The 20,202-nt window shown below is 59.0% G+C and overlaps 3 protein-coding genes across 3 annotated transcripts in view; all 3 read left to right on the top strand.

The window, feature by feature from the left end:
* Positions 1-3,893: 3,893 nt before the first annotated feature.
* Krt36 (keratin 36) lies at positions 3,894-6,549 on the top strand. Its single transcript, XM_012515280.2, has 7 exons — positions 3,894-4,352; positions 4,730-4,812; positions 4,993-5,149; positions 5,240-5,401; positions 5,496-5,621; positions 5,764-5,984; positions 6,354-6,549. The coding sequence occupies exons 1-7, from the start codon at positions 3,894-3,896 to the stop codon at positions 6,547-6,549; spliced, it is 1,404 nt and encodes a 467-aa protein (XP_012370734.2).
* Positions 6,550-8,601: 2,052 nt separating this feature from the next.
* LOC101568964 (keratin, type I cuticular Ha5) lies at positions 8,602-11,830 on the top strand. The gene is made up of 7 exons (XM_004633753.1): positions 8,602-9,063; positions 9,717-9,799; positions 9,948-10,104; positions 10,244-10,405; positions 10,671-10,796; positions 11,196-11,416; positions 11,683-11,830. The coding sequence occupies exons 1-7, from the start codon at positions 8,602-8,604 to the stop codon at positions 11,828-11,830; spliced, it is 1,359 nt and encodes a 452-aa protein (XP_004633810.1).
* Positions 11,831-13,942: 2,112 nt separating this feature from the next.
* LOC101567887 (keratin, type I cuticular Ha2) overlaps positions 13,943-20,202 on the top strand; it is a 10,604-nt gene continuing 4,344 nt past the window's right edge. Inside the window, exons 1-7 of the mRNA XM_023718132.1 lie at positions 13,943-13,993; positions 15,764-16,171; positions 16,960-17,042; positions 17,174-17,330; positions 18,196-18,357; positions 18,438-18,563; positions 19,450-19,670. Of these exons, the coding sequence (XP_023573900.1) occupies positions 13,943-13,993; positions 15,764-16,171; positions 16,960-17,042; positions 17,174-17,330; positions 18,196-18,357; positions 18,438-18,563; positions 19,450-19,670 (1,208 nt within the window). The remainder of the gene's footprint in view (positions 13,994-15,763; positions 16,172-16,959; positions 17,043-17,173; positions 17,331-18,195; positions 18,358-18,437; positions 18,564-19,449; positions 19,671-20,202) is intronic.

Below are 20,202 nucleotides of genomic sequence, written 5' to 3'. Positions count from 1 at the left end.
GGGGGCTCGTGCCCTGCCTCAGCCTGATGGTGCTTTAGGCTGCCTGGGTTCCTAGCAGCTTTCACCCTTTGAATCTGTGAAGCAAGCTCCAGGCTGCCAAGTGGATTTTGGCTTGGCTGGCACCGTCCTGAGGCCACAGCACAAGCTCTGCTCACCCCCGGGCCTGCCCCTGCGGCCCAATCTCGTGCCCCGTAAATTTCTTTTTTCTGCAAAGCACAGTCTCCAGCTCAGGTGTCAAAGATGCTGCTCAGCCTGGAGGTGCTGGGCGCTCTGCTCGGTGCCCACAGCACTCTCCACAGCCCTACTCAGGAACGGCCCACGGCCCACGGAGTCCCTGCAGTCACCTGACTAGGGAGGGCGAGGCTGGGGGCCTGGAGGCTGTCCCCATTCTCATGCTGTGCACTGAGTGGGCCAAGGAGGACCCTGAGGCCTGTGGTGCCTTGAAGCCAAGAGAGTTGTGTCGCGGGCCACAGGAGCCAGGAGGTTGTGAAAGGGTCACCCAGGCAGCTGCTGGTGCAGTCCCGCCTGAGACAGATGGGCCCCGCCCAGCTGGGGGTCTGGGGCCAGAGCCGGGGGAGCTGGGAGCTGGCGCAGGGCTGAGCGGGGCGTCTGGGCTCTGCACCCGCAGGCTGGGCGCTGCTGACTGCGGAGAGAAAGCGGCATCTGGGCAACAGCCTGCTTTGAGGTAGAAGCTATGAATAGGCACCCTGGTGGGCGGAACCCTGACTTCTACGTGTTCTCAGGGCTGGCTGCCTGGCACTGTCCCACGAGGGGAGAGAGAGGGCCCTGAGATGCTCCCTGTCTCTCAGTCTCTGCCTCTGTCTGTCCTCTCTGTCTCTGTCTCTATTTCTGTCTCTCTTTTGTGAAAATCAATGGAATTGAAAGCCAATGGGCACTAGAAAAAAATCATAAAGCCAAAACATTGGTTAACTGAAAAGGTGAGTAACATTGTTTGTCTCCTGCCTATCTATATCAGAGAGAGAGAGAGAGAGAGAGAGAGAGAGAGAGAGAGAGAGAGAGACAGAGACAGAATCAGAAATGAGCCTGGTAGACATTTGAGGAATAAAGAGAAAATACTATGAATAACATCATGCCAGTAAATGTGACAACTCTGGTGAAATATTAAAAAAATTTTAACAAAACTTACATAAGGGGTGTGAACCCTGGGTGTTCTGTAGGAAACAAAAACCATGGAGCTCGCGGTGCAAAACCTCCCTCGGAGACAAGCCCCTGCCAAGGCCTGCGTCTGTGTGCGCAGCGGTGCGCTGGTCCCCGGGCCCCCTCCTCCCTGACAGCCCCTGCTGCTGGGTGGGGGAGCAGAGGCATTGTCCCCCGTAAGCCCCTCCACAGCTATCCAAGGGGCATGACCGCAGCCTTCAACAGAGCTAGGGCAGGGGTCCCGGGGGGCCGAGGCAGTGTCTTTGACCAGCGGTGCCCCCTTCATCCTCTGGGAACCCAGGCCACGCCCACCCTGTCTCTGGTTCTCACCTGGGGCATTGTTGCCACCTTCGCCCTTACTGGACGCACCAGCAATGCCTTTCTTTTTTTTTTCCTGTTTCATTATAACACAACTTTATTTTTTAATGTTTATGTTCATTAGCCTGTGTTTGCTGCACACGGTGACAGCATTCACCCTGGGAGCCGGTCTGTACCTGCGATACAACCCACTTTAGGTTTTTTTTTGTTTTTGTTGTTCCAGGGATTGAATTCAGGACCTTGTGCTTGCTAGCCAGGTACTTAGGCTGGCCCTACACTTTAGTTTTTATGTCCAATTTCTAGACCCCTAGCTTCATGTCCCCTTCTCCTCCCTGAGATTTGCAAAACATCTGTCTCCTTATCTCCCATCCTCTTACTTATTTGGTACAGGGTCTTGATACGCCCGGTTTTGGGGCCCGCATAGTATGTGGTACCAGTTATTGAACCCAGGTCATTGTGCTTGCCAGGCAGGTGCTTAGACCCTGAGCTATCTCCCCAGCCCCCTATCTTCTTCTTGCTCTTTTTTTTTTTTTTTTTGAGTACCGGGGATTGAACTGAGGATCATGCGCTTGCCAGGCAGGCGCTTATTCTATTGAGCTATCTCCCCAGCCCCACTTTCATTTGTTTCTACTTTGTATTTCCCAAATGGGAGAAACCATGCAGCTCTCATGCCTGTGGGTGGGATTTGTCTCACCGCTGTGTGCTCGAGGAGCATCATTTCCCTAGAGTGACTCAAGTTTATCCTTCTTTCCAGCACAGTAGGACACCACTGGTGGCAGACCACAGTCTCTCAATAGTTTTGGTTGTGGCAATCCAGGCTACTGGCATTAGGGCGGAGCTCAGGGGCTCAGCCAAGCACCACAGAGCTCAGGAGTGGCTCCAGGCAGTTCCTGGCCCCAGTGGGCTGGGGGAGAAGACAGGAAAGTGGGGGAAGGGCCGCTGTGAGGAGGTGGGGCGCTGGGGGCCCGGCACCCTCAATCCAGCCCAGAGGGGCCATGCAGAAAACTCGAGAAAGCTCCACTGGCTGTCGAGTTGCCCACTGCACCTGGCAGGCGTGGTCACCAGAGCCAGTCCTCCCTGAATAATCTCTGAGAGAAGCTTATAAAGTGCTTTAAGAGGTTGCAAATGACAGCTTCAGAAGCCATAAATGCCTCCATAACGCCAGCCGCCGCCTGAGTCTGAGAAGAGAGGGAGCCGGTTCCCCCAGCCCGGGGAAGCCCGGACGCTTGGGACTTTCGTCCTCCGCCTCCGTCCCTGTCTTGCACAACTGTCTGGCAGGAGCTGGGTTTGCTCCTTTTCTTCTCTGTCCAGAGGGCCTGCCGCTGGCCGGCTCTGTAACCTGAGCAGGGCCTGGGAGTCAGGGATCCAGAAAGCAAGGGTCAGTGGGGAGCCCTGTCGGGGGAGGCACACACCCAGCCCGTACCCACGACCCTGTGTGCCCTGCACAGACCCTCATCAAAGACAGCCACGGGCTCTCTAAGCCTGGCCAGGCCTCCACAGGACCGATGGCCGCGCAAGTGCTCTGTTCTCTTTTTATTCCTCCACTGTCCTGCTCAGCCCACCTCATATTTGGGTGAAGCGGGTAGGACAGCCTGAGGATCTTTGCTGTCCTCATCAGAGGACATGAAAAGAGGGGACACGCCCCGTGCCACGGGGAAGTCTCAGCACAGCAAGGACTGGAACCTTGGGGTTCCTGCACCTGGCTTCTGGGTGCCCAGACCTGACCTCGGATGGGGGCAGGGAGAAGTGGCGGAAGCAGGCAGGGTTTGCCAACGTGCGCTCTTCCTGTGGAGGCGCTACCGCGCACTCCTGAGTGCCCAGCGAGCTTTGCTGCCGTCCTGGGGGCCACAGTTTCTGCGCTGAAGCCAGAGTGACCGGCCCCTTGCAGGCTGGTGGTGAAATGCACATAGAAGAGCTGGCGCACAGTGGGTGCTCCACGGAGCCCAGTTCCTGTCACTCCCTGTCCGTCTCCCCAGTGGCCCAGGCAAAGATGAGCAGGGTGGGGACAGCAGCGGTGGCAAGGAAGGGGCAGGTCAGGCACTGCGCAGGAGGGCAGGGCAGGAGCAAATGTGTGGCAGGCCGCTCCCGGTTTATGGGATCTGGGCAGAGGCTCTTTGAAGACGCAATAAAACTCATTTCTGTGAGGAAATGACAATAGCAGAGAGTCCTGACTGAGTAAATCAAATTCAACATTTTTTTTTTTTTTCTTTTTACAAGGCAAGGAATTCTGGATGGGTAGCAAAAGTCACATTCTAATCAAATTAGCTTTCGGGAATAGGAAATGGGTTTCCTAAGAGCAAGAAATGTGCAGCACGCCGCCACCCCACTGAGAGTGTATATAAGTGCTGCGAGAGCCAGCGAGACCAGAGCCTCCTGCAGTCCCTTGCCCAGCGACCATCGTCCTCTCTGCCAGCACCATGACCACTCAGCTCTGCACCCCGGCCTTCTCCACCGGCTCTGGCAGGGCCTTCTGCGGCACGGCAGGCGGCTTCTCGCGGGTGTCCTCCTTCCGCTCTGGGGGCTCCTGCAGGGTCCCGGGGCTGGCTGGTGCCGTGGGCTCCGGCTCCTCCTTCAGGTTGGGCCTCTCCGGCCCTGGGGGCTTCTTGCCTGGCTCCTGCCTGTCCACGGGGGGCCACCCCTCTGGCTTCGTCGGGAGTGGGGGCTGGCTCTGCGAGGGCTCCTTCAACAGCAACGAGAAAGAGACCATGCAGTTCCTGAACGAACGCCTGGCCAGCTACCTGGAGAAGGTGCGCGAGCTGGAGCGGGCGAACTGCGAGCTGGAGGGCCGCATCCGCGAGTGGTACGAGTGCCAGAGCCCGTACATCTGCCCCGACTATCAGGGCTTCTTCAGGACTGTGGAGGAGCTCCAGCAGAAGGTACGGGCAGGGCTGGGGCGGGCCTCCTCGGGTCCCCTGTGGCTTGTCTCATCTGGGTCTAGCCTTGAGTCCGACCCTGTCCGACCCTACTAGCCGGGGGAAGCTGCATGTTACTGGACTCACTCAGCAGAGAAGGACGTTCAGATGTGAGAGTTCTGCGCACTGCCCAAGTCACGCAGCCTGAGTGTTGGGTGCAAAGATCTGACCCAGGTCTGCCTCGTCCTGTTGCGTGCCACCCTGGGGACCTTAGATGTCAGCACCGATGGCCGCTGGCATCCTGAGGTGTAGTGTCAGGGGAGAAGACAGGGTGGCAGCTCTGAGAGCTGTCCTTGCACAGCTGGGCTGTCCCTGGCTCACCGGAAGCCTCCTATCCCCAGATCCTGCTGACAAAGTCTGAGAACGCCAGGCTGGTCCTGCAGATAGACAACGCCAAGCTGGCTGCGGATGACTTCCGGACCAAGTGAGTGGGGTCAACCAGGCCACTGCCTCACCCCTGTGCCTTTGGGAGCCAGTAGGGGGACAGGGCCAGGCAGAGCCCAGGGAGAGGAAGAGGCCACCGTCCGTGCTCCTGGCCCCAAAGCAGCCCCGCAGTTGGAAGTGGCTGCTCTTGGTGCAGACTGGCAGGGCTGTATGCATGCAGGTACGACACGGAGCTGTCCCTGCGGCAGCTGGTGGAGGCCGACATCAACGGCCTGCGCCGGATCCTGGACGAGCTGACCCTGTGCAGGGCCGACCTGGAGGCGCAGGTGGAGTCGCTGAAGGAGGAGCTGCTCTGCCTCAAGAGGAACCACGAGGAGGTGGGGCTTGTGCCACCTGGGACTCAGGTGGGCTGCCCCTTGCACGGGCATCCCTTCACAGTCTCACTCCCCTGCTCCCCACGCCCATAGGAGGTCAATGCTCTCCGTGGTCAACTTGGGGACCGACTGAATGTGGAGGTGGACGCCGCCCCGCCGGTGGACCTTAACAAGATTCTAGATGACGTGCGGTGCCAGTATGAGGCACTGGTGGAGAATAACCGCAGGGACGTGGAGACCTGGTTCAACGCCCAGGTGGGGCGGGCGCGGCCTGGGCCCACGGCTTTTGGGGTGCGCTCATCCCATGCAGGCATGGTCTGACCATGCCCTGTATCCTCATGTCCTGCAGACCGAGGAGCTGAACCAGCAGGTGGTGTCGAGCTCGGAGCAGCTGCAGAGCTGCCAGGCAGAGATCATCGAGCTGAGACGCACGGTCAATGCCCTGGAGATCGAGCTTCAGGCCCAGCACAGCATGGTGGGTGCCACGGCTCGGGGCAGCCTTGGTAGCCACTGGGTCCCAGAGTGTGGGCAGCCACGGGGCCAAACTGCAAGTTGTGTGCAGATTCTCTGGATGTGGGGCTTCCTCCCCATCCAGCTCCTCCTCTCTCCTGTGGCAGAGGAACTCCCTGGAGTCCACCCTGGCCGAGACCGAGGCCCGCTATGGCTCCCAGCTGTCCCAGATGCAGGGCCTGATTGGCAATGTGGAGGCCCAGCTGGCTGAGATCCGCTGCGACCTGGAGCGGCAGAACCAGGAGTACCAGGTGCTGCTGGACACCAAGGCGCGGCTGGAGCAGGAGATTGCCACCTACCGCTGCCTGCTGGACAGTGGGGACAGCAAGTGAGTGGCCACGGGGCCTAGAGGCTGGGAAAATGGGGGGCTGGGCCGGACTCACTCCATGGAGGGCAGCGTACTCTGATGTGCTTGTCCTACAACCGGCAGGGTTGGTGCCAAAGCCCCCGGAGACTCCCTCTGGCCCTGGGGTTTCCTGATGCTTGGGTGGACCAGCCAACCCACATTCAGGTGCACCCTTGGCCACGGGTATGTGGCTGGGGTTTTGAGTCCTGCCCTCTGGAGCTGTCTCTCTCTTCCTCCCTCCCATGGCCTTTCAGGGGTGCTGAAGGGCTGAGGCCACCAGCTGGTGAGATCTGTGAGTCCCTCCCACGTGGATCTCAGCCCAGGACAGCCCTGTGTGACTTCCTTCTTTAGGCTCCCTGCCCACCCTTGCTCAATGGAGTGCAAGCCTGCTGTGCGGGGTCCCTGCATCCTCCCCGGGCCCTGCACCCCAGCCGCACCCTGCGTGGCAGCCCCCCAGGTCAGCACCCAGATCCGCACCATCACAGAAGAGATCAGAGATGGGAAGGTCGTCTCCTCCAGGGAGCATGTGGTGCCCTGCCCGCTGTGAGCCTGCCACTGGCTGCCAGGAGGATACCTGAAGCTCCCAGCTGCCTTGTGACCCCACCCTTTTGTCCCCAAGGGACCTGTGCTTAGCTGGGTTTTCTACCACAATTCTTTCTGTGTTGTTTCTGGTCTTAGCTGTGCTTTTTATGCCATGCAAAACCGGGTTCCCCTGGACATGTCTCTAATAAAGTGTTTTCTGTTGCAAAGCAAATGGGACACTGGCTGATTTTCTTCTGGTGGTTAAGTAGTGGGGTTTTTGCTGGGGATGTGGTGAAGTTGTGGGGTGTGTTTCTGAATGTCTTCTCTGGCCCAAATTGCTAAGGATGATTCCAAATACTTAATAGCGGAGATCTTCAGGCCCTGGTCTCTCTGGCTGGGTGCTGGTGACAGCCCCCAATTCAGCACTCACCTTCCAGTGGCCCAAAAAGGAAGAGGAGGTGGGGCCGTTCATGAGCTGGCAGTTGCCTCTTTTCTTCCCACATCCCTACCTGATGCAGGGACAGTTTGAAAGTGGGGGATAGCTCCCAGCACCCAGCAGAGAGGGCCAGACTCCCTGTGGCCAAGCAGAGCCATCCCTGCAGGGAAGGGAGTTAGTGTGACATGAGTGAAGGTAGGGCTGGGGGAATTCATGTCCCCAACAAATGGGTGTCTGTCACACCTTGTGACCCTGCTGGTCTCAGTGGCTGCACCCATGAATGGGCCAGCTAAGAGGTTCCAGTGGAACAGTATTGCCCCAGATATGGTGGCAGCCAGTGCTGGCATTAAATGAAAAGTCCTGGAGTCCAGGGAGATAGTTTGGCAGTCTAAGCACCTGCCTGGCAAGTGCAAGGACACGGGTTTGATCCCCGGTACTGCATGCTGTGCCGGCCATGTCACGCTGTACCAGCCACCAAAACCAGGCATGGTGGCACACACTTGTAATTCCAGCACTGGGGAGGCTGAGACAGGAAGATCACTACAAGTCTGAGCTGCATGGTGAGACCCTGTACCAAGTAAATAAATAAATTAAACAATAAACAAAAAGTGCCTGGGCGTAGGGAAGTGCGTGGAGTGTGGGCAGGTACAGAACCTTGCATGCCACTATGGCTGTTGTCCTTATAGGAACATAACTGGTGACACAGGGTCCCAAGCTGCAGGACCAGAGTTCCAACAGGGTTCCCAGCAACTCCCTGATGACCCACTTGCTTGGCGGACGCCTCGGCAAGCTGTGCAGGCACTGCCCACATACTTCCTCACCCAGCAGCTACAACCAGGACCTCTCCCTCCCCCAGGCAGCCTGCGCTTCAAAGACTTCTCCCTCCCAGGCAGCCGGCTGGAAAAGCTCTCCGAGGCCCACCTAGGGCCTGCCGCTAGAGCGGGTCTAGGTGTCAGCGTGGTAGGCACCCAGTGAACTGGCTTCCAGTCATTTTGGCTGGAGCTAAAGCTCCACTATCAGAACAGATTTCCTGGCCGGGGAGGGATCTGTCCATCCAGAGCCGGCCGTGGGGGCTGACCAGTAGTTTATTGTGCCCAGGCTGGTGGGTGCATTACGGTGCATTAAAACCAGCACAATCCTGGGGTAAATGGGAGAGTGGGTCACCCCAGTTGGGTGCTCTTGGCCAGAGGGGAGCTTTCTATGTCCCCTCAGCTCATGGTGGCTGAGAGTCCCCTACCCCTCTTTCCCTCCGATCCAGCCCATCAAAGGGGGTGAAGGTGGATGGCAGTGGACTCCCACGCTGGCTTAACAAGGGAGCTGAGGTCCAGCCCTGATCACAGGCCCCTTTGAAGAACTGAGGCGACTTGGTCTTCCCAGGGATGTGGCTGGTGGGAGCGAGTCTCCCAGCCACCTCTCCAACGGGGCTCCCATTTTACGAGGCCGGGAAATGTTTGCGGGAAGCTAACTAACAGGGTAATGAGGGGTTTTGGTGGAAAGTGGAATTATCTTTAATGAGGAGAAAACACTTTGTAAGGTCTGACCAACGCCCTCTGGGGCGGAGGTATAAATCCCGGCCCGGACTGCTTCTGTGTTGGGGTTCTGGTACCAGACCTCTGCCGCTCGTGCCCGGCGGCTGTGGCCATGGCTTCCAAGTGCCTCAAGGCTAGCTTCTCCTCGGGGTCCCTCAAGAGCCCTGGAGGGGCTGCCGGGGGCTCCAGCCGCGTGGCCACCATGTACTCCAGCAGCTCCTGCAAGCTGTCCCGCGGGCCCCGCAGCTTCTCCGTGTGCCCGGCGGGGCTGGGCAGAAGCAGCTACGGGACCGCCAGCTGCCTCCCTGCTCCCTGCTTCCCCACTGGAAGCTTTGCTACCAGCTACAGCCTGGCGGGGGGCTGGTTTGGGGAGGGCGCCCTCACCGGCAGCGAGAAGGAGACCATGCAGTCTCTGAACGACCGCCTGGCCAGCTACCTGGAGAAGGTGCGGCAGCTGGAGCGTGAGAACGCGGAGCTGGAGGGCCGCATCCGCGAGTGGTGTGAGCAGCAGGTGCCCTACATGCGCCCGGACTACCAGGCCTACTTCCGCACCGTTGAGGAGCTGCAGAAGAAGGTGAGGGGCTGGGCTGCGCGTGTGGTGGCTTTGGCTGCCCGGAGCCTGTTGTTGCCAGGGAACACATGAGGGCACCAGGGCTCCGGCTGGCCAGCTGACACCAGTGACAATTATTAGTGCCAGAACGTTGTGATAGGCTCTATGAGGCTGGCCAGTGGTGTGACCTTTAGTACTGCTGACCACTTTCTGAGCTTTAGTTTCATAATTTTAAGGTGTAGTTACTGGATTGGATGTGCTTAGTGCAGGGCTGTCTTCCTATAGGTAACGCCGTAAGCTTTCTTCTTACCCAGGCCTCTCCCCTAAAGGTCCCAGCTAGGGGCGGAGAGAGTTCAGGACCGGAGGGTCTCTGCACATGCTGGCAATGACTTGCGGTGTGCCCAGCAGGCCTAGAGGGCAGGGAGAAGCCCTGTGGTGCTGTGCTGGGCCTTTCCTGCCGTGTGGTTACGCCTGCTGTCCAGCCTGGGGCTACAGGTCGCAGATGCCTCTCTGGGGGACCTTGGAGGCCCCACAGTTTGGTCCTTTAGCTAGTATGAGCTCTGTTGGAGTCCAGGGCAGGCAAGTGTCTTTCTCCACGGGCATCATCTGCCAGTTCTGGGAGCTCCGAGCAACAGAAATGCCCTTTTGTGGCTGAAGTCACTTCCTTATGTCCCCAGACCCTGTGCAGCAAGGCGGAGAACGCCCGACTGGTGGTGCAGATCGACAACGCCAAGCTGGCCGCAGACGACTTCAGGACCAAGTGAGTGCCCTGCCCGCCTAGGCTGGCGGGACCCGTGATGCCTGCACCAGTCCGGATGCACAAAGGACTCACTCACACCAGGCTGGACTGGGGCAGGAGCCGAGTGCTCGAGGAAAGGCAGACATGCGGTCCCTGTTCCGTGCCGCAGGTACGAGACCGAGGTGTCCCTGCGGCAGCTGGTGGAGGCCGACATCAACGGCCTGCGCCGGATCCTGGACGACTTGACCCTGTGCAAATCCGACCTGGAGGCGCAGGTGGAGTCGCTGAAGGAGGAGCTGCTCTGCCTCAAGAAGAACCACGAGGAGGTGAGGCCGAGGAGTGGGCGGGACCGAGGAGTGGGCGGGCCGGGGGCGGGCGGGGCCGAGGAGTGGGCGGGGCCGGGGGGGCGGGCGGCATGGGAGGCAGCAGCACTGGACTTGGTACTGACTATGGGCCATACTGCAGGAGGTGAACTCTCTGCGCTGCCAACTCGGTGACCGGCTCAGTGTGGAGGTAGACGCCGCCCCGCCGGTGGACCTGAACCGTGTTTTGGATGAGATGCGGTGCCAATACGAAACCCTGGTGGAGAACAACCGCCGGGAGGCTGAGGACTGGTTTGACACCCAGGTAGAGCAGAGGTGTGGGCTGGGCGCGTGGAAGCCCATGGGGGCTCTGAGTCAAGGAGCCTTAGTTTTGGTCATGCTTTTGGGCCTCACTGCGCTGCCTTGGGCTGCCCGCCATGCTCTGTGCAGTTGTGACGCTGGGGTTGACGTGAGCTGCAGAGGGAGGGCCTTCTGGACACCTGGTTCTAGGTAGCTCTGGGCGCTTTGAGGCTGAGTCCCTGCGGCTCCTGACCAGGTCGGTCCCCCCCGCCCCCGCCCCCGTGTTACAGACCGAGGAGCTGAACCAGCAGGTGGTGTCGAGCTCGGAGCAGCTGCAGAGCTGCCAGGCAGACATCATCGAGCTGAGACGCACGGTCAACGCGCTGGAGATCGAGCTGCAGGCGCAGCACAGCATGGTGAGCCCCCTGGTGCACGGCTGCCAGCTCCGCGCTCCAACTGCAGGCAGGCACAGAGCTCAGCTCTCGAGCATCTGGGCTTCTCTGAGCCGGGCAGGAGGAGGACCCAGCCCAGCCACAGGTGGCCTCTGGGGGTGAACAAGATGTCCAGAGCAGCTGGCATCTCTCTGGGCAGTGGTCGGCCACTCCGAGAGGCCGTAAGTCGGGGCTTCCCGTGGGTGCAGCCAGTGACACTGGTGGGTCTGCAAGTGAGATGCCCGATGGTGCTGCCATAGTTCAAAGAGAGACCCTGAGTTTCTGCATTCGGTTCTGAGGCTGCCCTGAGAGCCCAAGGGCTCCCTCTACCTCGTTCCTGCTTAGTCTAACTCCTTCCTCCTTCCTTACCCTCTGCCCTCTCAGAGGGACGCTCTGGAGTCCACCCTGGCGGAGACCGAGGCCCGCTACGGCTCCCAGCTGTCCCAGATGCAGGGCCTGATCAGCAGCGTGGAGTCGCAGCTGGCGGAGATCCGGGCTGACCTGGAGCGGCAGAACCAGGAGTACCAGGTGCTGCTGGACGTGCGGGCGCGGCTGGAGTGCGAGATCAACACGTACCGGGGGCTGCTGGACAGCGAGGACTGCAAGTGAGTGTGGCGCAGGGCCGTTGCAGCCCGAGCCTCTGGGGAGGCACCACGCAGCCCAGGAGGCGCCTTGACCTGGGGCAGTGTCATCTTGCCACTCCAGCGGGCCCCTGCCCCTTCTGGGTCTCTGGTTTCCCTTTTGAGAAAACAAAGGGGGCAGGACTCAGTGATCTTTGAGGTGTCTCCCACTTTGGTATTCTGGGATCTGCTCAGAATCCCTGAGATCAACCCCCAGAAATAACAGGAACCTGGCTCTCCCTCTGTCACAGGCTCCCTTGCAACCCGTGTGCCACGGACTACTCGCCCTCCAAGGCCTGCCTGCCCTGCCTGCCGGCGGCCGCCTGCAGTCCTGTCACCGCCCGCACCACCTGCAGCCCCCACCCTGTGTGTGTGCCCTGCCCTGGGGGCCGCTTCTGAGAGCGGCTGACCCCGAGGGCCCAGGCCACGTGTCCAGGACTGGGAGCTGGCTTCTGCTCACTGCCGACTCACAGCTCCGTCTCCTTGCTCCATGCGGAGCCCAGCTGAGGCCCGGGAGGTCTCACTGCCATCAGCACTGTGCTTCTCTGAGCTGGGCCTGAGGGCGGCGTCCTGAGGGCTCCCCCTGCCCCAGCACCTCAGCGGCTGGGGTCTGCGGCTTTTGCCGGCTCCTGGGTCAGTCTTGCTTCCTGTGTGTCCCAGGAGACTGAAATGCAGCTTGAGGCTCCTGTTGGTGAGATAATAAAGCGCTTTTGTCACATGATTAGTGTTGGTTTGTGTCCCTGCTGGGCTCGGGGTGACTTGGTTAAGTGTGTCCCTGGTCTGGCCAGGCAGAGGTTGAGACTCCTTGCTTGGGTCCCAGAGGAAGACCTCTCTTCAGGGTTCTGGCATGGGCACAGGTGTGAAAGACCTGCGCTAGGATCTGGCCTGGGCCCAGCCCTAGACTGGTAGAACTGCACCAGCCAACGGGACGCATCTGGGGTCCCCGTCTGGCCTTCGTAAGCACCGCGATGTACTAGCTGAACTCGGGGTACTTCTGGGGGTGCATTTGCATCACTCGTGCGATCTGCTCATGAAGCCCTTTGGGCTCAGCAACACCCTTCTCAGCCCACAGCCCATCGGGGCAGGCAATAGGAGCCCTGCCCTCAGGACTACACCCGGAACCCAAGGTGCTGCTCTTGGGGGACCTGGATGTTTCTGAGGGGCCCTGCCATCCGATGAGGTGCATGACACACAGATGGCTGAGGATCTGCTTGTGTCCAGATGTCCTCTCCAAACCATCAAGGCTGATTCCAAGTCCTCCCCTCCTGGGGGAAGGGGCAAGGGTGGAACCCAGATGCCCACGTGCACTTTGATGATGCCAGGGACACTTGCAAAAGGCCTTGGCGACATTAGAGGCTGAAACAGAGTGGCAAAGGTGCTGCTTGCTGAGGGTCTGAGCCTGCCCTGTGGCTGGCTGACTGGGTCCCCCTGAGTTCACTGTGGGCTCCTCCCCCCAGCCCTGCACCCAGCAGCTTGCCCCCCTCAACTTCAGGCTCCTACCGGGTGGGGTGGCTGCAGGGCCACTGCCTCCCTCCCACAATCCCTCCCTGAGGGCTGGCAAGTGCGGGCAGCACAGTAGGCACGGGACAGGGTTGGCCTTTGAGGGAGGGATGGGGGGCGGGACGCTTCCTACTTTCCATCCCGCTTGGTAGGGCAGGGTCACGGCATAGTGTGGGGTGTGAGCTGCGCCTTGCTGCCCTCCCCACAGGGATGCTCGGGGAATGAATCTGGTCCACTTGGAAAGGACGTTCTGAACCCAGCAGGCTCAGGTGCTGGGAGCCCCATGTCCGTCTGTGCCTTACCTGTAAATCCTTCAGATCCCTCAATAAATGCTGAGGGTGCTTGAATTGCCACACGTGGGGTCCCCCAAAGGAAGGAACCTTGTGTTTGGGTGCTAAAGACGGAGTTGGACTGGATTCAAATCCCAGCCCCGGCCCCAAGTATGTGCAGGAGTGCCAGCAGGTCTTACTGGTTTCCTGTGCCTCAGCTTTCCCCTGAGAACGATAAAGACCATAGCCCTTCCAGTCCTATAACGTCCCCAGTACTCAGATGAGTGCACCACGGGCACCTGGGAGCTGGTCTGGGTCAACTCTCAGGCACGTGTCAGGCTTGCAGCTGCGCTTTCCATGTCTGCAATTTCACTTCCATGGTTTCTTTCCAGATGGCAAGGCCCAAGGGTAAGTGGGCTGGTGAGAGTGGACGGGCAGAGACCTGAGTTAGTGTCCAGTGCCAACTGGCTTGTTATAGGGGATGTTACGGTCAGCAGGACACAATGCCCTCATGCCACATGGCTCCAGTGAGGCGACACGCTCCTTTATGGCTTTCTTAGTGGCATGGGTCCCTTCCATACCCATCCAAGTTTCCTTCCAGATGGAAATCAGCAAGTCGAGTGTCAGCCTACCTGTCCCCAGCACTGTGCAGACTTGTGCTGGCCAATTCTGACTCGGCTTCCACGCAGCCAGGTGCTCCTGGCCTCGCCTGCCCAATGGGACAACCCGGAGAGCTGCCGAAATGACTCGTGCCAGCTCGGACCGCGAGCTGTTCTGCCTCGGTGGGCCCGGGGTACGGCCCGGCACTGGATGCTCGAGGCCTCTCTGGGGGTGCAGGCTCACTCCTCAGTGGAGGGCCTTTGGCAGTACAATCAGGACGAGAGGGCTTCGGGGGGCTGTGACCTCACCCTCACACTGGCGCTTCCTGTCCCCTGTCTAGGCATGACTTGTCCTCACTGTGCCTTTTTGATCTTTTAATTTGGATGGAATTTAACATTTCAGTTACACTTTTATTTCCAAAGGCAGTTTTTGTTCCCAGTTCATTCCTCTTTTGTGACATGCAATTCTGGCTTCAGGGAAGAACTTCCATCTGTGCCGCTGGGGCTATTAGGTGCCCGAATGCACAGACAGGTCGAACACCAGGGCACTTCTGCTTCATGTCTGTTTTCCATTTTTCTGTTATGCTCCATTCTTCAGTTTGTTTTGTCTCCATTTTTAACACGGGAAGCTCTTTCGAAGGGCTGGGCTTTACGGTCCACACAGGAAAGCGAACTGGGAGATGTCATCAAGCGAACTGGGAGATGACGCGGAGACCCTGAGGCCGGGAGAGGCCAAGTGACTGTCCCAAGTTAGGAGGCAGCGCCTCTGTTTTGGCTTTTCTGGAGCAGTGCAAGGGCTGCGGGCGTTTTCCTCTCCCGCCTGCCTGTGCTGGGCTCTCAGCCAGGCCTAAGCACCTCTGGTCTAGCGTGCTGCTTGCGGAGGATGCTGAGGGCCTGCGATGAAGGTGCCTGGCCCTGGTCCCCTGGCTCAGTCAGGCCGGAGCCACAGCGCGCCCCTCTTGGGGGGCTGATGCACACTGCCTCATCCCGGGGGCCCCGTGAGCCTCCCTGTCCACCAGCACAAGAAGCAAAAGCCCAGTTAGTTCCAGCCGGCTCCCAGCGATAGGCTATCATCCCTGACAGCCGTGAGCGCCACCTGTCCCCCGGAGGTGTCCATGACATGGACCTGCTTCCCGGGGTGGTCTCAGCTCTTTTCACTCTAGCCACCTGAAAGGATGCCCGACTGTGGAGGCGCTTTGTGTCTTGGTCTTACCTCCCTGACTTTATAAACACTTTTATGAGTCCACGTTGGCTGCACACAATGACTGGAGGCCCCTGGGGGAGTGGGCGCGGGACAGGACATCTCTCCACCCTCTCCTCCCACCTTGCCGTCCCTTCTATTCACAACCTCTCTCCCCGCTCCTCTTGCCTTTCATTTTGCTTATTTCTCCTGTGGAGGCTGACGTGTCTGGTTTCTCTCTTCTTCTCCTTGGAGGCTGTGGGACATCTTTTTCCTGTCCCCTTGGACAGATACCACTGCCCATCCAGGGCCGCTCTGGTCCCCCGCAAGCTTCCTGGTTGAAGGCCAGGCCTCTTCCCACGGGGCCACTGTCACTAAGGGGGCGGCTGGCTCTCCGCAGCTGGGCTGCCCTCCAGGGGCAGAGGTGGGTGGGCTTGGAGGGCAGGGCCACCACACCTCCATAATGAGGGCCCTGGCATGGAGCTGACCTTTTGAAGATGTGACTGGAAGCTCTCACCTGGTGATCAATGACGGGAACCCCGAGTCCCGCTTTAGCTAAATGACAAGTTTGGTCTCTTTTATGAGGTAAGGAGCTTTTCATTGGAAACCAAATTAGAAATTAATGAATGGCTTCCTCTGGGGCTGAGTGCAAACATCAGGGTGTCCCCAGGGTGACTTCCTAGTGTGAGGCCCCTCATGCAGGGATATAAAAAAGCCGAGGCAGGATGGGCATGCCAGAAAGCCAGGTTAGCTGCTGTGGGGAGACAAACCCACCCCACCGCAGCCCCAGACCTTTGCCGGTGTCCGCAGAGAGCTGATCTGGGCTCGCTCTGCCTGCCCCCGAAGAAGCTGCCCGCCTGAGCTGCGGCGGTCTCCCTCTGCACAACCAGCCCCACCGGCCCACTGCTTCTCGGACTTGCCCCTGTCCAGCTCCTCCCGGTCGCCCTACAGCACCTCTAGCTCCATGGGTTCCTACGTGCGGTACACCGATATCTCCCTCGCAAGCGGTGATCGGGAGACCATGCAGTTCCTGAACGACCGCCTGGCCAGCTACCTGGAGCGGGTGCGGCAGCTGGAGCGCGAGAACGCAGAGCTGGAGCGGCGCCTCCAGGAGTCGGAGAAGCAGCCGCGCACCGCCAAGAGTCCCGACTACCAGCCCTTCTTCCGGACCATCGAGGAGCTGCAGCAGAAGGTGGGCGCGGGCAGCGCACGTGCAGGGAGGCCTGCAGTGGCTGGCCTTGTGGATCCGAGCCCCACAGATTAAGCAGGCCCCAGGGCGGAAGGTTATCTCACACCCTGAGTACTTAGCCAGGGCCTCCAGGTGCGCAGAGCGCTGGACCTAGCTGCAGCTCTGCCACTGACTTCGGGGTGTTCCTTTGGTTCTTCAGGTCGCCTTTTCTCCATCTGTAGAGTGGGGACAATATTAATCTTTCTCTACTGGGATTGTCAGGAGGATCCAGGGCCTGTCAGGAGCGGGGCAGACCCTCGCACGTGCTGTTGGTGCGTATCCTGCACCCTTGGGCCACGAGAGCAACTGCAGAGAATAAATTTGTTTTTGTGGCCTGTGGCATCCAAAATGGGGCATTTAGATATCTGAAGGCCTTGGTGCTTCATGAATTCCTCTCAGGTTCTCAGGGATAAGCAGCTAAGTTTAACCTCGAATGCCGGCGGAGAGGGCTACTTCTTGACTCTTTTCCTTTTTGGTTTCTTCTCCTTCTCCTTCTCCTTCTCCTTCTCCTTCTCCTTCTCCTTCTCCTTCTCCTTCTCCTTCTCCGTCTCCTCCTTCTTCTTTTTTCTTCTTCTTCCTCTTCCTCCTCCTCCTTCCTCCTCTTCCTCTTCCTCCTCCTTCCTCCTCTTCCTCCTCCTCCTCCTCTTCCTCTTCCTCTTCTTCTTAATTAATTTTTTTTTTTTTTTGTGGAACTGGGGATGGCTTCTTCTTCTTGTCCTGGGCTAACTCTCTTGGTGGGACTCGGCCCGCAGGTTCTGTTAACCAAGGCGGAGAACACCAGGATGGTGGTGCACATTGACAATGCCAAGCTGGCTGCTGATGACTTCAGGACCAAGTGAGTGGGCAGGGGGCAGGGAGCGCAGGTGTGTGTGTGTGTGTGTGTGTGTGTGCGTGCGTGCGCACATGTGTGTCCCCTTACACGTCTTGGGGGATCTGCTCTCGGGGGCTGACCCTGACCTCACGCAGGTACGAGACCGAGGTGTCCCTGCGGCAGCTGGTGGAGGCCGACATCAACGGCCTGCGCCGGATCCTGGACGAGCTGACCCTGTGCAAGTCCGACCTGGAGGCGCAGGTGGAGTCGCTGAAGGAGGAGCTGCTCTGCCTCAAGAGGAACCATGAGGAGGTGGGGCTGGAAGTGAAGCCCTGGGAGGTGGGGTGGGAGGGACACGGGGCCTGGGGCCGCACAGTTGTGGGGTGAGATCCCCCTGCTGCTTCTGTGACTTGGCTCCTGCATGTCACCATTCTGAGCCCCTCATCGGCAGCACGGAGAGCAGGGAGAGAGTCCGCAGCGGCTTCCTTCCCTTCTGCCTCCACCTTGCTCCCTTCAGTTGGTCTCTGTACTTCCCAAAGGCATGGGGCAGCCTTTGCCATGCTGTCTTCATCTCCGGCAGGTCCTGGGGGATGTCCCACAGCCTGATTCTCCTTCCCCTGATTACTGGGGATCCAAGTGAGCGCGTGTCTCCAATCCTGGCTGGGTGCCTCAGGCTGAAGCATAAAGCAGCAGCCATCAGGAATGCTGCCCGGGCACCCTCTGGCGCCTGGCTCATCCCACTCCAGCAGGAGAGCGGGCATGGCACCAGGAGGCCGCTAATGAGGCGGCGGCACAATACACCTGAGGGCAGCTCCTGACGACTTTCTCTCGTTGGCGCCCACGCTGAGGGGGTGCCTGCTCTCACTTGCACCCCGAAGCCAGCTCAGCCTGGCTCTGCCAACCTCCTCCCCACATGGGCAGGCTGGGAGGTGACAGGGAAGCTGAGGCGTGGGTTTCTCCTTTCAGCCCACATGGGCCACACCAACCCTGCCACTCCTTTGGCTCCTGTCCAAATGACAGAAGGCTACTGTCACAAGGGTGTCCTGCTGGAGTAGGAAGACCGCCCAAGGCCCCCAGCCCGAGATCTCAGCACCTGTGTCACCCGGGTCCACGTGTCCCTGGAGGGGAGCCAGGGCTGTATGACTTTCTCACTTGCCTGTCTCTCATGGCTTTTCAGGAAGTTGCTGAGCTCCAGAGCCAGCTTGGGGACCGCCTTAACATTGAGGTGACCGCTGCGCCCCCTGTGGACCTAACCCGCACACTGGAGGACATGAGGAGCCAGTATGAGGCCATGGTGGAGGCTGGCCACAAGGACGTGGAGCAGTGGTTCAGAACGCAGGTGGGTGCCGTGCCCTCCCCGGGCCGCGCTCCTCAGGGCCCTGGAAAGGCTGCTCCAGCTGTGCCTGTTCTGCCCTGCAGATGGAGGAGCTGAACCAGCAGGTGGCCACGAGCTCTGTGCAGCTGCAGAACTACCAGTCAGACATCATAGATCTGAAGCGAACGGCCAACGCGCTGGAGATCGAGCTGCAGGCCCAGAACAGCCTGGTGAGTGCTGCTCCACAGTCCTGGCCATGAGGCAGCGCCACACCAGGGGCAGGAGGTCTGGGTCTCGGCTGCCAGACACACCCTTCACTGATGTCCCTGGAGGGAGGGTTGTCCCAAGGGCCAGCTCAGAGGCAGAAGGGCCAGGGGACGGATTCCTTTGAGGGTCAGTGGCATGCTGTGAAACAGCTCTGTAAGAGGCCACCTCTCCACAGTTGCCCTCAAAGCCTGGTTCTCTGCCTCACCCAGAGAGACCCAGAAAGTCTTGGTATCTGGGTTCTTCTCCGGAGAAACAAAGCCAAATTCCCTTCAGATGGGAGCTGGGTATGGTGGCTTTCAAGAATGTCTATGTGGGGTCGGGGAAATGGCTCAGGAGAATAAGCGCTTCCCTGGCAAGCACAAGGGCCTGAGTTCAATCCTGGTTTCCTCAAACAAAACAAAACAAACAAAACCAAAAAACAAATAAACAACAACAACAACAACAACAACAACAAAATCTATGTGACTTACACGTCACCCAGCCAGGGTTGGAATCCACTGCCTTAAGCAGTGCCCTAGATCTGAAGCCTGAAGGCAGCCTAAGTTTGCAGAAGAGAGAAGGGATTTGGGATCAGATCTGGAACTTGAGTTCAAGCCCCTGTTCCGCCGCATATCAGGCGTTTCCCTGTGAAGAACTCGCTCAGTCTTTCCTCAGTTTCCATGAAAGCCCAGTGACAAAGACTGATTTAGGGGGAGGGAGGGAGGGAGGGAGAGGGAGAGAGAGAGAGAGAGAGAGAGAGAGAGAGAGAGAGAGAGAGAGAGAGAGACTGTCCTGTTCTCTCTGAGCCAGGCCAAGGACCGTGGTCGTAGCTCTGTCCTCACAGTTGGCTCCTTCCTTCCTTCCTCTTAGAGGGACTCTCTGGATAACACCCTGGCAGAAACCAAGGCCCGCTTCAGCTCCCAGCTGGCCCAGATGCAGGGCCTGATCGACAGCGTGGAGGCGCAGCTGGCCGAGATCCGCTGCGACCTGGAGCGGCAGAACCAGGAGTACCAGCTGCTGCTGGACACCAAGGCGCGGCTGGAGGGCGAGATCGACACGTACCGGGGGCTGCTGGACAGCGAGGACAGCAAGTACGTGGGCTCGGGAGGTTACGGGAGGTGACTGCTCCGCCCTCGGGGGTCAGCAGCATGGACCCCATCCTGGCTGAGAAGCCATGGGGCGCGGGCACCCCTCTGCGTCCCTCCAGGTGGACGAGCTCCTTCAGGGTGTGTGGAGCAGCCCAAGGGGGATGGGTACCCGGTTGCTGTCAAATCATTTGCCTGTGCAGACAAGATAGGTAAAAAGGCTGCAGGGGTCAAATGCAGGGGACGCTTTGGGGACACTGAGGAGTCAGCAGACAGAGGAACCTGGCCGAGCCACCGTGGGGAGCAGAGTTTGTGGGGACCCATCCTTGGAGAGCCACAGAGGCCGAGCAGGTTGGGGAGCTGCCACCTTTTTTTTTTAATTTTTAATTTTAACATTTTTCCTTGAATTTTTTTATTGGTACATTTTATATGTATATAGTGATAGCATTCATCATAGGGGAATCGTACCTTGCTTCAAACAATAGTTTCAAGCATTTTTTAAAAAAAGATTTAAAATTTCTGAATTTAGTTCAACTTA

This window comes from Octodon degus, unplaced genomic scaffold (genome assembly GCF_000260255.1).
Source record: "Octodon degus isolate 3935 unplaced genomic scaffold, OctDeg1.0 scaffold00056, whole genome shotgun sequence".
In the NCBI taxonomy this organism is placed as follows: domain Eukaryota; kingdom Metazoa; phylum Chordata; class Mammalia; order Rodentia; family Octodontidae; genus Octodon; species Octodon degus.
This window is presented reverse-complemented; position numbering and strand designations above follow the sequence as displayed.

Coding starts and splice junctions, on each gene's coding strand:
- LOC101568964 (XM_004633753.1), top strand. CDS start 8,602: ATGGCTTCCAAGTGCCTCAAGGCTAGCTTCTCCTCGGGGTCCCTCAAG. Junction 10,105..10,243: donor TCAAGAAGAACCACGAGGAG/GTGAGGCCGAGG, acceptor GCCATACTGCAG/GAGGTGAACTCTCTGCGCTG. Junction 11,417..11,682: donor CTGGACAGCGAGGACTGCAA/GTGAGTGTGGCG, acceptor CCTCTGTCACAG/GCTCCCTTGCAACCCGTGTG.
- Krt36 (XM_012515280.2), top strand. CDS start 3,894: ATGACCACTCAGCTCTGCACCCCGGCCTTCTCCACCGGCTCTGGCAGG. Junction 4,353..4,729: donor TGGAGGAGCTCCAGCAGAAG/GTACGGGCAGGG, acceptor TCCTATCCCCAG/ATCCTGCTGACAAAGTCTGA. Junction 5,985..6,353: donor CTGGACAGTGGGGACAGCAA/GTGAGTGGCCAC, acceptor TTCCTTCTTTAG/GCTCCCTGCCCACCCTTGCT.